The 17,296-nt window shown below is 37.7% G+C and overlaps 1 protein-coding gene across 1 annotated transcript in view; it reads right to left on the bottom strand.

Annotated features, from left to right (window-relative positions):
• Positions 1-17,296, bottom strand: part of LOC139717015 (advillin-like) — a 158,721-nt gene that overhangs the window by 59,539 nt on the left and 81,886 nt on the right. Inside the window, 1 exon segment of the mRNA XM_071628531.1 lies at positions 883-1,092. Within this exon segment, the coding sequence (XP_071484632.1) occupies positions 883-1,032 (150 nt within the window). The 5' untranslated portion in view covers positions 1,033-1,092.

The following is a 17,296-nucleotide window of genomic DNA, read 5'->3' as shown; positions in this document are numbered from 1 at the left end:
CACTATCAACATTACCTGAAAATGTAATTCAAATTCATTCCTAGCTCTTTATTAATTGTTGTAATAATAATGGATTTGACATCTATCATTCACCTTTTCATAATAGATATTACGGTGAATACAAGTAAATTTGCAAATAGACAAACCAATACCAGCAAAAACATCATCTTCTTGGCAGACGTAAATACAATGATTTTGTCATGGCCCATAAGAAGTCTCCAGTTTTCCTACTTACAATTCTTCACACTAAATGTCCCTTTTTGGGGCATAAAACCATAGAGAAATTGCATCCTTTACATCAATTTCTTTTCCCTTTTCATAGCCTTACTTGGATAAATCAAATGGAAAGGACTGCAATTGCATAACAATCAAGCCAATATATGTTTTGCACCTTTTGTGTATGTACCAATGTGTCGGTTGTGAATTGATGACATCATTGAATAAATATTATCACGTTACAGAATTTCACTTTAACCCTCATGATTAACAGGATGGTGTTTCACTGCATATGATATTCAGTCCATGTAAGTGCACCTCTCTCAGAGGAAGCATGTCAGGAAAATACCAGATTAGCAGTAAGACTGGAACAATCATGAGTTTTATGGCAAGTCCAAAGCTGACAAAGCCATTAATGCAAGTAAATATGAATTGATTGAACTGTAAATGTCATCCTTGTATTCTACACTACATCTCATTTGTCTGTGCCATTTTAACATATGTGTGTGCTTTTACTGCTAAGTATTCACCAGCACAATTGACATGTAGTTACATTTCAGCATGATGAAAAATATTTTCTCATACACATACTATCAAAAATAAATGAATAAATAAATAACTGCTCTGCAGCATAATAAATGGATGTAACAAGAGACTGATACTAACCTTTAGGATGATATAGGAGTCCCCTTTATGGAATCGCCCATAGTCTTTTTCTGGGATGGCAACAACTTTGAGGTTCTCTATGCGCCAAATCTTCAGTCCTTCCTTCTTGCCTGCCCCTGCAAACGCTGGATCCTGTACCACCTTTGACATTTTGGTAGGTTGATGGAACAGCAGAAAGTGGGTCAAAGTTGATGAAGGATACTATGTGATCTGTAAAATTAAGATGTAAGAATAAGAGACAATGATAACCATAAGAATACAATTTTGAGTGGGGCAGCAGATATTTTGCACCATGCTTTTAGGACTGTTATGGAACTTGGAGTTGTCACAACTGAGCAGTGTGGCCTGCAGGTACAGTACAATGTTGAGAACTTTGGACATTCTGCTTACATGTAGTTCTGTTGAACATTCAAATAAAGAATACAAAGGCACAGTGAAACATCAAGCAATCATACCTCATCAGAGAACCAATTCTCAAACTAGATTTAAACTTAGGTGAAACATAGGATCCAATATTGGTCACTGATAACTGCCTTCTCTGAGAATGGGGAACCAAATGCTTTCTTAGATCCACTATACAAAAAAAAAAAAAAAAACTAGAAATGTCGCTGCAGCGACTGATGCCTCCGCCACAATGCATGATTCTCCCAATAGGTGTATGGTACAATGTCTTCACAATGTGTTATGACAGTTTCACAAAACTGACAAAATACTGAAATGACAGGTTTGTCAGAAATATCTTGAATGTTCACTTTCCTTAAACTAGGTTTGCTATAATTGTCTAAGAGTGCAGGTACCTGTATTTAGGGAATTGAGAATTTTTACTTGACTTCTGACCGACTCTTTTATAAGTTTATGCATTGAGTAATTTTCAAGGTATGAAGAAAGAGTGTAATTACAGTATGAAATATATATATTTTTTTGCATTTAAACCTGGCCTTTGAACCTTAACCTTTGACCTTCTGGCTGGAAATTTCTCCGAGAATCTCCATTAAGGAATACATATATAAATCAAGTTTTAGTTTAAAAAATAATAATGTGAAGCATTGCATATAATAGTATATGAGGGAAATAGTAAGATTTTGAGTTGACCTTGACCTTTGACCCCTGACTAGTGACCCATGACCCCTACATTCCCTAGAAAATCCCTGCCAGTCAGTACATGCGTATGTACCAAGTTCCATGAAGATACATTGAACCATTTGCAAGAAAAGTGAAATTGTAACATATTCACCTAACCTTTGACCTTTTGACCTTTGACCTTATGACATGAAACTCTCTCTGGAGAATCTTTATGCAGTAGTACATGTCTACACTAAGTTTCAAGAAAATACCTTCGGGCATTGCATGGATATGGGGGAAATAGCAACATTTTTAGCATTTGACCTTGACCTTTGACCTCTTGCCAATGTCACTAAAATCTACTTAACTAATTGCCCCATCATACATCATCCTTGGACCAAGTTTGGTGAAAGCTGCTTAATCCAGTTTTGAGTTATCACGTATAAACAGATAAAATTTTAGGATTTGACCTTGATCTTTGACCTTTGACCTCTGTCCAAATTCACTCAAAAACTAATCAAGTAATTGTCCCATCATACATCATCCTCAGACAAAGTTTGGTGAAATTTGCTGAATCCAGTCTTGAGTTATCGCGTAAACAGATACAATTTAATGATTTGACCTTTGGCCGATTTCACCCAAAATCTATTCAAGTAATTGCCCCATCATACTTTATACTTGGACCAAGTTTGGTCAAATTCCAGTCAACATTACTCAAGTTATCGCGTAAACGAATGCAGACGGACGTACAGACGGACAACCCGAAAACATAATGCCTACGGCACCACTTCATGGCGGAGGCATAAAAATGTGTGGGTGTAGGTGTGGGTGAGTGTTGGTGTTATAAGCCTGGTAACAGTATACTTATATACTTTTATAACTAAATTCATGATATAGTACATGAGAGGCAAGGTTACAACAGGGAGGTGTGAGAGAAGGAGATACAACTCCCGCTCTCCTTTGAAGTCATGCGCGGCACTGCCGAGAAGTTATGCACTTTTAACTACAGGTGGGAACCAGGTGCTTTGACAAAAGAAAGCACGCAATAATCGGGACTAGGGCTCTCACACCAGGAAAGACTTCCCCCTACTGCAGTTCGCTCTCTCTTTGAATGCGATGGCAACAATGAATTTGTGTGCCTTGTATTGGAGCAGCGAATCAAAATGCAGTGTAAAACCGACAATTTTAACAGTCAAAAGTTTAAAAGCACGCTGAAACATGCTTTAGCAGAGGACTTTATTTGAAAGATCAAAATATCCCAGATTGAAAGATTAAAAAATAACATGCGCAAATGTGAGCATCATAGAAAAATAATAGGTTTTTGAGAGGACCTAATTTTTATTTCATGTTGATTTGCGCATTACGAAGAAACTAGAATATATGTTTATAATATTAAATTCTTTCCTAAACTCTTCTCAATCAATTCAAGCATGTCACTTCAGATTTTACGGTGAAATATAGCTTGTAATTCGATGAAAAGTGAAATGCATTCGTTGTCTCCAAACTTCGTCTTGACACTAGAGCGGTGCCGAGCATGACTTAAAAGCATAGTGGAATGTTAGACATCCCATTGTCAACGCTTTGAACCCAAGCATGTGTTTGCATGAATTATGAAGAGTTGCCACTCCATCTATGTAACACATCCCTGGTTACAATCAACAATACTGTTATTGGCAGTAAGTAAAAAATGGGAAATAACAAAAAAATAATGGGACTGCATTTATTGAAATGTGAATGTCTGAGAACTATGTAGATTTAGTTGTATTACCTCGATCCATATTTTTTTTCATCTTTTTATTTTTGTAATTTTCTTTTATATTATTAATTCTTTATTTTCATTTTTTTTTTTTTTGGGGGGGGGGGAGGGGGCTTGTCCCTTTCTCATCAAACTATGGTGATAATTGGCAACTCCTCCCAGTGTAGGATCTCAATACAGAGTTCTCAGAAGAGACTTCGCAGAAGCTGCATTATTTTTGAATGTGAGTAGCTTGGCTGTGTGTTTATTATTGAGCATTCTATGAGCAGGGAGGTCTTTTTTTTTTTTTTTTTACACCTACCTGCTACAAATGAGTGTGAAGGTAGTAATGGGTATAAGTATGGATGGTATGGAATTGTGGAGGGAAGGGTAGGATAGGAAGTTATGGATGTGCTGAGGCATGGGGATGGGGATGTTTGGACTTGGGAATTTGGGGAGAGAAGGAATGACAGACGTCTGTCTGGTAATGGGTTGATTGAAAGATGGAGGGAGAATGTAAGTATGGAGGGTTTGGGGTTGTAGGATGATTGTAAACATAGAAATTGTATGGAAAGGCCCTTTCCATTTTGTTATTTTAGTAATTCTGCTGTACTTTTTTATTTCATGTATTTCAATGAAAAAATGAAATGTGTGTTTTCAGTCATTACGTTGCTAATTTTTAATTTCCAAGTGCAGAAATGCTGCATACTAAAGGAACTTTTTCTTTTAGTTACAATGTATGGTAATAACAAATTTAGTGGTTTTTTTTTTTAATTGTTTGAACGGAAGTGAACAAATATTTGGAAAAAAAAATATGCTCAGCAATAGCAATGTACCATGAATGAAAAAATCATAACTATTAGAAAGCTTGTTGTTTCAATGAAAACAGGAATGCAAAAACAAAACAAAACAAATATGACCTATAAGGAATCAAACCTGGGCCATTGGTGTGCGAAGTAAATTCTTTTACCACTTGACCACAGCACCACTCCATAGACTTAACATTAGGAGCTAAAAGTGGCCTGATTCCATTTGTAGCACCACTTTTAAATTGAAAATTTCATCATGGTCCCAGCAACTGATCAACCAACAAAGTCACCCATGAAAGTTTGTTGTCTTAACAACAACATATTAAAATTTCAGAGGAAATGGAGGAATAACAACCAAGACAGTACTCCTAATTAATTGTCATGTCAATTCATTAAAAAACTAGAAATGTCGCTATGGCGACTGGTATGCCTCCGCCATAATGCATGGTTCTTCTAATAGTACAATGTCTTGGCTATGTGTGATGATCGTTTTGAATAATTGGCCAAAATATTAAAATGACAGGCTTGTCACAAATGTGTTGAATGTTCACTTTCCTTGAACTAGGTATAATTGGATAAATGGCTATATTGTTTAAGAGTGCAGGTATTTGGGGATTTGAGGATTTTTACTTGACTTTTGACCTTTTATGCATTTTATGCATTAAGTACTTTTCAAAGTATGGAGAAAAATGTAATTTCAGTATTGAATAGTAAAATTTTAGCATTTTAACCTGGCCTTTGTCCCTTGACCTTTGACCCTAAAATTCCCAAGAGAATCACTGTCAGGTAGAACATGCATAGAAAATTACTAAGTTCCATGATGATACCTTGAGTCACTTTCGAGATATGGTGGCAGAAGTGAAATTTAGCACTTTCACGTGACCTTTGACCTTTAGGCCAGAAACTTCCAAGAGAATCTCTATATGGTAAGACATGTATTTCTGTTTCAAGAAATTCCTGCAGGCATTGCATAAAAAAAGGGAAATAGTGACATTTTAAGGAGTTGACCTTGACCTTTGACCACAACCTTTGACCCATGACCCCAAATTCCCTACATAATTACTACCAGTCAGTACATGCATATGTACTAAGTTCCATGGAGATACCTTGAACCATTTGCGAGATATGGAGAAAAAAGTGAAATTTTAATATTTTTACTTGACCTTTGACCTAATGACCAAAACTCTCTCTGAAGAATCCTCCTCTAGCAGTTCATATATAAACTAAGTTTCAAGAAAATAACATCAGGCATTGCATAGATATGGGGGAAATAGTGAAATTTTCAGTATTTGACTTTGACCTTTTGAACTTTGACCTTGAGCATGTGCACCTATAAGTTGATCGGCACAACTTCGCCCACTAATACACCATACATGCCAAGTTTCATTAGGATACCTCAGTTTTTTAGTTACGCTATTCACAAAAATTGATTACGGACAGACGGACAGACAACCCGAAAACATAATGCCTCCGGCGACACTTCATGGCGGAGGCATAAAAAAACCTTTCATAGACACAGCATGTAAACACAGCAGATGTCATGATTGCCTGAAAACTGAAAATTATTGCGTGATATGATCCCACGTGACTTTAAGTCTATTTCGACTGTAAATGATATCAAAATGACATTGGTTATGAAGAAATGATCAATCATTTGTCATTATCTCAAAATCACAAAGTGGTGTCTGGATGATCATGAGTCGTGCATGAAATGATCACCACAAAAAGCTGGATAATGTAATTAAACAAAGCCATGTTCGAGGTTAGTTAAGTTTAGTTTGAGCAAGACGGTTTAAGAGATGAAGTTCCAACTGGCTGTAATTATTCAAACACCTGCCATTTTTCTATTGATGCACAAAAGAATTCCACAAGTGCACTCGTGCCTTTCTTCTTCTTCTTCTTGCTTGTGGTCTGTCTGTCTGATCTGTCATCTTGAGTCTTATGCAGTGAAGGCTGCTTATTGACTGATACACTCTCCTCTCCTAGCATATCACTCAGCGTGTTGCAAGGAATCATGATTTCTTTCTTTCTGGCAAATTTGTCAACACTGTACAGTATTGATGACCAATTCAGATGAAATTTTCCATGGTTGTGTCGCATTAAATCTGTATAGATAAGGTACTACAAATCAATAACGTTGTAACAACATTTTAAATGTAGTAATATTTGTTCATTATGTAACACATGTTAAAGGACCAACATCTACTGAACTAGCACCTGTGCTATCTCTTGGTACTTTAGGCAACCTCATTGTGTACATTATTACCATGAATTGTATGTTCATTGAAGCTTGTTTTTTCATGTGGCATTGCATCATGACTCGTCACTCTCAAAGGAAGATAATATGTCTTTATGATGGTAATTGCTTTTCGCCGTCCCTTCTTAGAAAACAAGCGGCACATTAATAGTACAGGCACGGGGATGTGCGAATAAAAATTGTACAAAAATTGATGAAATGAAAATCAGAATTACTCATTCTTACATGGCTTTACACTAATCTAACATATAAATGAATAATGAACAATGAACTCGTGCCTTTGATGATCAGGGTTCCATGCTGCCGTCTTTTTGAGCAATCTGAAGATTCACTTAAAACTCCAACATTAAATCGTCTATATTCTGCTTGTTTATTTGTCAAATACAATGAATGTTCTGTTAATGATCCGAAACAAAAGTAAATCCCGTCCAAGATTATGTGCAAAAATGTAAACTTGAGCTGTATGTCGTGAAAATATTTTGAAACTGTACTCTCATACAAAGCCGATTTTATCATCTTTCCGAACGCTTCCGACAAATGAAACTGATATGGTATAATTTTCGAGATTGTTCATTATTCATTTATATGTTAGATTAGTGTAAAGCCATGTAAGAATGAGTAATTCTGATTTTCATTTCATCAATTTTTGTACAATTTTTATTCGCACATCCCCGTGCCTGTACTATTAATGTGCCGCTTGTTTTCTAAGAAGGGACGGCGAAAAGCAATTACCATCATAAAGACATATTATCTTCCTTTGAGAGTGACGAGTCATGATGCAATGCCACATGAAAAAACAAGCTTCAATGAACATACAATTCATGGTAATAATGTACACAATGAGGTTGCCTAAAGTACCAAGAGATAGCACAGGTGCTAGTTCAGTAGATGTTGGTCCTTTAACATGTGTTACATAATGAACAAATATTACTACATTTAAAATGTTGTTACAACGTTATTGATTTGTAGTACCTTATCTATACAGATTTAATGCGACACAAACCATGGAAAATTTCATCTGAATTGGTCATCAATACTGTACAGTGTTGACAAATTTGCCAGAAAGAAAGAAATCATGATTCCTTGCAACACACTGAGTGATATGCTAGGAGAGGAGAGTGTATCAGTCAATAAGCTGGGTGCACCATATGATTGTAGACTTATTCATATCAACCTGCTGTACAACTTTCAAATTTTGCAGTAAAACTTTTTTTTCCCAGCTTCTTTCATCCACTGAAGTACTGTGTTTTTTAGTCCACCAAGGTGTTCGTTGTTTTATGTGGATTTGCAACTTACTAGAAGCTGCTAAGCCAAGGTATGCATGTATACATGTGGCCACCATGAAAGGTAGTGACAATGAGTCACATGTGCAAGCTGGCATGGCTACTACAATGCTGCAAAATTGTGTAGTGATCACAGCCAATCCTATCCTGCTTTCATGGGATTTGCTTCTACTGAGTCACATAACTCCGACAAGGCAGGAAATTTATCTAGCTCCTCAAACTGGAGAAGCAATTGAATTACAAGCATTTGACAGCAAAATGCGATAAAATGATGCAATGACTGAAAAGAAAACAGAATTGTGAATCAGTCCTGTAAACATAGAATATGGAAAACATTATCATAACTCCCTCTCGTAATTTAAGATCAACTCAGAAAAATCTTCTCCAATGTCCTGCTATCACAACAAAGTTTTATGGTGAGCGATCTTTTGCTCATGCTGCTCCCATACTGTGGAACGCTGTTCCGTGTTATATTAAAGAAGCTCCCACAGTGTTAAAGTTTAAAACTGCTCTCAAGACATTTCTGTTCAAAAAGTATTATGAATGAGTTTGGTTCTGCATTTATGGTACACACATTGTACACTACATTTCTTCTTTCTACTTTCATCCCTCTCCTTTAAAGCACATAGAGACACCACGGTAGTGATATGCGCTATATAAGCACTGTGTTATATATATATATGCAAATGTCACACTCCATTGCCGCGCAATGTGATTGTATCACCCGGCACTAGCAGCAGCTTTTGCTTCATCTTCACATTTAAGCGAGAGATAAAGATCCCCTCCCCTTCTGAATATGTGACCGTGCACCTCAAAACGAACATAAAGTCGCACACACTGATTTTGCGCGAGGACTGAAAACAAGTGAAATGGGTCAACCTAGCCGAACTTGACTTTTTCTTTCATATTTCTGAAAGAGCGGGTCTTCTTTTACATTATGCTAAAATTTGGTATCATAAAACGGGCAGGAAAGTGTGTTTTTTTAGCAGTTTATCTCGAACATTTTTGGTAGAATAGTGTGATTAGGTGTGTCTTTAGAATCCCTTTTTCATTTCTGAAAAAACCTTGTCCACACTCTTCACTTTCAACTCTAATAACTTTTAGAAGGATAATGCTACTGCTTTAAAAGTTGACACTAATTATGGACATATGTGTTAATGAGGGATGCTTAATTCAGTTTAATTTGATATTCCTTCATTGTTGTACTCTGGTGGTTTACTTCCTGTTTTTTTGTCCCATTCATCACCACAGCCAGCACGGTTTAGTAAAGAATAAGCGCTTGAATAGACACTGTACTTCAGAGCCTCTTTTCTCTCAGTTCACACTTTTCCTGAGTTTGTGCTTTCTTTCCAATATCTAGATAGGTTAGGAGAATCCATTTGATTTGTAAATACATAATTCTAAAGCTTAAAGTCTGCTCTTTCAGAATGTGGTCTTAACTAAAAATTCATGTCTGGCGACTTTTTGTTTGTTTTGAGGTGCAGGGTCACATATTGTGAAGACTAGGCGCAGCTTTTACAAAAACAATATTTATGTAGTATATAGATTAGAGTATAATGCATCTGTATACAAAATACTATCTGAAGATATGTCACTTGCACGCAAAGTGGTTACACTTACCGGATAGCCACTAATGCCCCAGTCACACAGTTGCTAAAACCATGCTCTGTGCCTGGCGTTGCATCATAAAAAATTAGTGTAATTTTTTGACCCTATAAAAGACGGAACACTGGGGGCAGCACTTCCAAAATCAATAGACTTGTTGATTATATCATGGTAGAGATTCGTACTGAATTTGAACAAAATCTGTCAAGGCAGCCTATAGGGCGCACACAAACCATCCATCAACAATATGAATTATGACCCTATAAAAGACTGAACACTGGAGGTGGCACATTCAAAATCTTTATAGCTCATATAATGGTACACCCTCCATACCAAAACTTGAACAAAAATCCATCAAGAAATGTAGCCTATAGACGCACACAAGCCATCCAAACAACATGACCTTTGACCCTATAAAGGACAGAACACTGGGGGGCAGCAAATCCAAAATCTATAGGCTTGTAGATTACATCATGATAAAAAATCCATAACAAATTTGAACAAAATACGTTAACAAATGTGACCTCTAGAGTGTACACAAACTATGCCCAAAAATATGGCATTTTACCCCATAAAAGATGGAACACTGGGAGTAGCATCACCCAAAGTTAGTATGTAAACGTGGAGATATTACCAATATGAACCTCCATACAAAATTTCAAAGAAATCTGTCAAAGTTTGTGGCCCCCGGAGTGCACACACGAATGTGACGCAGCGGCGGCGGCGGCGGCGGCGGCGGCGTAACAATGCTGAATCCAAAGTATCCTCCAGCATTACAAGCCGGGGGATACAATGAATGGGTGCATTACTGGGACCTTATAAAGCAACTTCCTAATGTACCAGCTAGACATCACAGGAACAGGGCACAGTCATTTGCAGGTGCTGCGATACAGTGCAATTAACTTGCCAAAAGCACATGACCTTGAAGCATCATTTGCATAAAGTAAACAGCTTGCAAACGCAAAATCATTGGGGAAGTGTTGCAGGACAATCGCAATTTCTCGCCTCAGAAGCCATCAAATGATAAAATCTATACAGGAAATTAGTTAGTTCTTTTGGGTTTTATTGAGGATAAACCTGTGATAAAATGTCAAAAACTTAGCCTCCAAAAAAAGAAAATTCTCAAGAAGAAGATGAAAATGTACAATTAAGGCTTCATTAGGACCCCTCCTCACCCCCCCTCCCCTGGGTCCCAAGGGGGCCCCCCTGATTCTGCCATGAAAAGAACTTGAAACTATAATCATCAATGTACTAACTCATAGTATCAACTTAGCTTTATCACTTCTGGTTCTAGAGAAGAAGATTTTTTAAGATTCCTTAATTTTGGGGGTTTGGGCCCCCTTGGGGGTCCCCAGGTGGGGCATGGTGCCCATTTGAATTAATTGAGATCCTATCTCCCTCGGGATGCTACCTGCCAAATTTGGTGAAAATCGATCATGAGGTTCTCAAGAAGAAGATGAAAATGTAAAAAGTTTATGCATGACGCACGACAGATGACGGACGCCAGACAAAGAGCAATCGCAAAAGCTCACTTGAGCCTTCAGCTCAGGAGAGCTAAAAATACAAATATATCTCGAAAGATACATCAGCATTTTCTCCCAAAATTCAGATGAATGATGACACATCCATATTAGATATTTATATGTGAAGTTTCAAGGGATTTGGTGGTATAATAAGGGAGATACGAGGAGATGAACTTTCAAGATTTTTTGTCCTTCGCTTCGCACGGTGCTTCAATGACCATTACAAATTCAAAAGCTTTTGCCTCTTATTGCAGACTGGTTAATTGCACCGTATTCACTGGGCCTGTTGGAGGATGAGAAGAGTCAGAAAAGGAGCTATTTTTCTCATCTTCCCGAAGGACTAAGTCTGGATTTTCATGAGAAATAATATAACTGCCTTTGAGCAGTGAACTGCTGTTAAATAAGTCACAGTCCTCAAGAAATTCTCCTTAAAAATCACATTGAGTAATAGCTCACCTGAGCAAAAGTCTAAAGTGAGCTGTTTCTTCTCTGCTTTTCGTCTGGCGTGCGTCGTCCGTCATTCTCCGTGCATAAACTTTTTACATTTTCATGTTCTTCTTGAGAATCCTAAGACTGATTTTTCACGAAACTTGGCAGGAAGCATCCCTAGCGAGATAGGTTCTCAATTTGTTCGAATTGGCACCATGCCCCATCTGGGGGCCCCAGGGGTCCAACCCCATCCCCCCCCCCCCCCCCCAAAAAAAAAGGAATCTTAAAAAAAAATCTTCTCTAGAACCAGAAGTGATGGAGCTTTTAAAGTAAATATAAGTTAGTACATTGATGGATGTAGTTTCAAGTTTGTTCATGGCAGAATCAGCCCCCCCCCCCCTTGGGACCCAGGGAGGGGGTGGCAGAGGTCCTAATAATGGGGGCCTAAATTATACATTTTCATCTTATTCTTGAAAACCCCATGATGACTTTTCACCAAACTTGGCAGGTAGCATCCCTGGAGAGAAATGATCTCAATTCCTTCAAATGGGCACCCTGCCCTACCTGGGGGCCCCAAGGAGGGCCCAACTCACCCCCCATTGATCAAAGAAGTGATAGAGCTAAGTTAATGCAATGAGTTAGTATATATTGACGACTGTTGTTTCAAGTTTGTTCATGGTGGAATCAGGGGTGCCACCCTTGTGACCCAGGGAAGAAGGATGGGATGGGTCCAAATGGGGACTTAAATTGTACTATGTTCATATTCATCCTTGATGAATTTAACCAAACTTGGCAGGTAGCATGCCTAGGGGGTTATTATCTCAATTTGTTCAACTGGGCACCATGCTCCCCTTGCGGGTCCCTAGCGGGCCCAGCCCCCCCCCCCCCCCCCCACCCAAAAAAAAAAAAAACAAAAACAAAAAAAAAAACAAGGAGTATTCATAAATCTTCTTCTCTAGAACCATAAGTAATGAAGCAAAATTAATACCATGAGTTACCACATTGATGACTGCTGTTCCAAGTTTGTTCATTGCAGATCCAGGAGTGCCCCCCCCCCCCCCAGTCATGGGGGAGGGGGAGAGGGATCTAAATACATTTTCATCTTCTTCCTGAAAACAGCATACAATTAATGGATTTTCACCAAACTTGGCAAATAGCATTCCTAGGGGGATAGGATCTCAATGTGCCCAAACCTCCTAAATTAAGGAACATTCAATAATCTTCTTCTCTAGAATCAAAAGTGATTTTCAAACTGCATAGTCCAACTTGTAAAAATTTGAAATAGTATAATAAATCTTAAGTACACTGTATTGTTAAAGTAAGCAAAATGTGAACAATAGTTATAATAAGTATGTTTCTAGACTAAACCATCTACAGTTATGGTTTAGTGAGAAAAATAGTGATACAGCCTGTATCTCCTTATATTTCAAGCTTTATTGTAAAAATTTTTACATGGTAGGATGTTCTGGGATACAACTGAACTACACATATGCATCAAATGTGATATATTGAACATTTTTGAAATCACTGCTCTGAATGGTAAACAGAACACCTTTAAATAGATATATTTAAATGCCATGATGTGTAATTGTTTTCTGTGCTTCCATTGTACACAGATTTGTCTTTGAGCTTTTAGACAACTACTGTACACAATATCATCATGACCCTATGTTAGTTCAGTATGATTAAAAGCCCTCATGTCTCTCTTTCTGATTCTCAAAATAAAATCCTTCTGTGCATGTCACTTTGCTGCGCACAAAATGTCTCATTTCAACCCATATCTTGTAATCTACTCTTAAAATACTTTAATATATAGACTTCTGTATATGATCCATCAGTTTCATTCAGCTGCTAAGCTCATACCTCTCCAGTTAGAGAAGCCTCAAGAGGGCAGGGGGAGGGGGTAACTTTAGAGTGCTCTAGGACCAATTTTCTGCTCAGACAAGTTTTGATGGGTTCAGGAGCACTCCTGGAGCACTCCCTGTATACATGAGGTATTACAAACAGCTCTCTGTGATAGTATGTAAGATGGTTCAAATGTTAATTATGTTATACAAATCACAAAAATTAATGTCTAATTTTCAAAAAGTAAATCATTTTTTAAGTGATTCATGTTTACACCTAACAAGAAGGCAAGTAATTCTATTTCGAATTCACACAAGAAATTTAATTATGATTATTTCATTCTAGTACTTCATGCAAGGTCTCAACACTATACAGTGAAATCCCGTTATAACGAGTTCGGTTATAACGAGGAACCGCTTATAACGAGGTGATCGCGTCGGTCCCGTTTTCCCTTGCATGTAAACCTATGGCAGAACGAATCGGTTATAACGAGTTCGGTTATAACGAGGACAATTTCGGTGCATCATGATAAAGAAAAACATAAGCAATTTGATCGGATATAACGAGGTTCCATTTCTTGACTAAATTGCCGCTTTCAAACACGCGACAAACGAAACATTGAAAACCAAATTCACGCTATCCACGCCTTTTTCGCGTTTTGCAGAGTACTGTTCCTTTCATATTTTCTTCTAAACCACGCGATAAGACACAGGAATGCCTTCCGATGTTCCTACTGATTTATTAAACATAATCATTCGATTTTCTTTTTTGCGAGATACGCGTGCGTGATATTAGGTCAGACCACATTCAAAAACTTTTCATGTAGCGACACTTGTGGCCAAAATGGACAATCATTGGAATGCCTGTGCAACTCATCATTGTATCCTTTTCATTTTTAGCTCCGACTTCCAGTTCTTTTGCTGGTTAACATGAGTGTGGATGATTAAAGCCAAGATAATTAATGAAATCATTGCAATCCCGCCGGGTGAGAGTAGCGTAAAAATTGCTGAATAACGCATGTTAACCTACTTAATCGGTGTTCAGAAAAAGAAACAAACGCATTTATCAGTTTGAATAGATCTGGATTTGTTCATTATCATTTACCAAAAGATAATGTGAATATGAGTGTGTATGATTAAAGCCGAAATAATCAATGAAATCATCGCCGGATCCTGCCGGGTTACAGTAGCGTAAAAATAGTTGAATAACGCATGTTAACCTACTTAATCGGTGTTTAGAAAAAGAAACAAACGCATTTATTAGTTTGTTTAGATCTGGATTTGTTCATAATCATTTAACAAATGATGATTTAAATATGATTGTGCATGAATGAAGCCGGAATAATTAGTGAAATCATCGCGATCTCGCCGGGTGATAGTAGCGTAAAAGAGAGTTGAATAACGCATATTGACCTATTTAATCGGTGTTTGGAAATAGAAACAAACGCATTTAACAGTTCAAGAACGGAATCGATGTACAAAACGCGAAGTAATTTTCGGAAGAAAATAAAGAACGCATTTTTTATTCCTTCGGGAGAAACGATCATACATTGTACAAAATTACAGACGAAATGATTCATGAATTATCGAATTCCCACTGGGCACCAACAGCGTAAAATACCTCGCAAGTTAACGGTAAACAACGCATGTATGTTACTCTGAAATCATCGCAATCTCGGCAGGTGACAGTAGCGTAAAAAAGTTGAATGACGCATGTTATCCTAAATCAGAACAAGAAACAAACGCATTTTTTTGTTTTTTAGTTTGAATAGATCTGGGTTTGTTCATTATCACAATTTCAACACTGCATTTCACAATGAAGATTTTTTTTTTTCTTTCAGAATGGTCTACCAGGTACAGATTTGCGTAAAAATTATCACAACCTTCCACATTCAATCCTGTCGCATATTTTTCAAGAACGGATGTACAAAACGCGAAGAGATTTTCGGAAGAAAATAAAGAACGCATTTTTAATCCCTTCGTGCGCAACGATCATACATTGTTCAAGATTACAGCCGAAATGATTCATGAAATCATCGCATTCCCGCTGGGCACCAACAGCGTAAAAATACCTCGCAAGCTACGGTAAACAAGGGCTGTGTGTTACTCTATTTGCGTTGGTGTTTAGAAAAACTTCACAAACAAGAATTATTACAATAAAGATTTAATTCATTTCAGCCCCTACTTTTTCGTCTTATTAAAAAATAATTTCCCTTTTTTTCTCTCAATAATAATGATTCATAATTGTGTAATAACAACTCAAAGGATGTTCTTAAGTTTCATTGATGGGTAAATGATGTCGTGCTTATGTTTTTCTTTGTTTTTGATGCGTTCGGAAATAACGAGGTACCGGTTATAACGAGGTAATATCGCCGGTCCCACGGACCTCGTTATAACAGGGTTTCACTGTATTCGACATTTTCTTCCTATGTCAAGGCCATTTGACAATTCAGTTCTCCACTTTTTGTACACGTTAAGAGAGAGATAATAAACACATCTGAAACTCTTTTGACTTTGTATTCAGAGTAGCATGAAGAGATAGGATCAAAACTTTATACATTCTATTCACTTCTACTTCTTCTTCTTCTTCTCCTTCTTCTTCTTCTTCTTCATATGGCACAACGTGAACGATTGATACCCTTTGCTGACTATTGCTAGTCACCTGGGGTGAACCACGAGGAGTTGGCATCATTTGTGCATTTTCTGGTGTGGGTTTGTGGGTGGACCACTTCATCAGGTTGGCACCATGTTCTTTGCCATGAATAAATGATGTGGGATCTTTCATGCGTCAATGAAGAGTCAGAAAGATGTTTGAATAGAAATCAGTAAAATATCATCTAAAGGCCGCCGCATACTACATGACATTGTCAGAATTCACTGGTTGTGCAACCTAGCAACCGAAGGTGTAACATCACCAGCCTTGTCAGTTTCCAATTGTATGACTGGGTCGCAATGCCAGTCATGAAGATTTGACATGCCAACTTTTCATGACCAGTCATGGGCTTTCCACCAATCACACACTCACTATATATGTGTACTGACATCATACAGAGTTAAGCCTACTATACAGTTTATAATATAGTCTGATCGCAGTGTGCAATGTTGAGATGAGTAACTGGTAGTGCTACCCAGCATGCCTCCACAGTCGTGCAACAGGTCAGATCATGTATTACGAGGTGGCCTTTCATCATACTAGGAAGCTACAGTTACATCCACATAACATTTGTAATCATCAAAGTTTCAACTTCACTGATTAGCTTGTACACCATACAATGTAGTTTTAATCTATGCCACGCGCTTCCACACACAACACCTAATCTTAAGGCCACCGCACATTTTACGACTTTCGGTCGCACGACTGACAGACTTTGGATCTGAAATAAACAAGTGTGTTTATTCGGATGCTATTGTAATTCATTTCGGATCCAAAGTCGGTCAGTAATGCAACTGAAAGTTGTAGAGCCTGCGGTGGCCTTTAAAGACTGAATTTTCAAGCAAGAGTCCCATTCAATGATTACGGGCAAACCACATACATTGTAACTGGAAGAAATACATACTGGTACACACAGTACTAGTGATAAACTTGTACAGTAGTGCACAACAGTCACTGGAGGTTGTCCTGAACGCCAAGGGGATATAGACTTCACAGAGAGGTCTTGTATCCTTTCATATTGTTTATTCATATTGTGTCCACATGAGGCTAAACTATGAGTGGGGACCCCCCATGACTCCTGGATAGAGCATTAACTCTATTAGTAGATGTCTTGCAGTCTAATCATAGACTAGGCCTAACTTTCAAGTGCATAATACATCCTATGGGGCTAAATGCGCCAATCATCAAAGATTGAAACTTTGAGCTAATCTGTA

Source organism: Diadema antillarum, unplaced genomic scaffold (genome assembly GCF_040938485.1).
Source record: "Diadema antillarum isolate AM-2024a unplaced genomic scaffold, OU_Dant_1.0 scf00000071, whole genome shotgun sequence".
Taxonomy (NCBI): domain Eukaryota; kingdom Metazoa; phylum Echinodermata; class Echinoidea; order Diadematoida; family Diadematidae; genus Diadema; species Diadema antillarum.
Note: the sequence above shows the minus strand (reverse complement) of the source record. Positions and strands in the feature narration are given on the sequence as shown.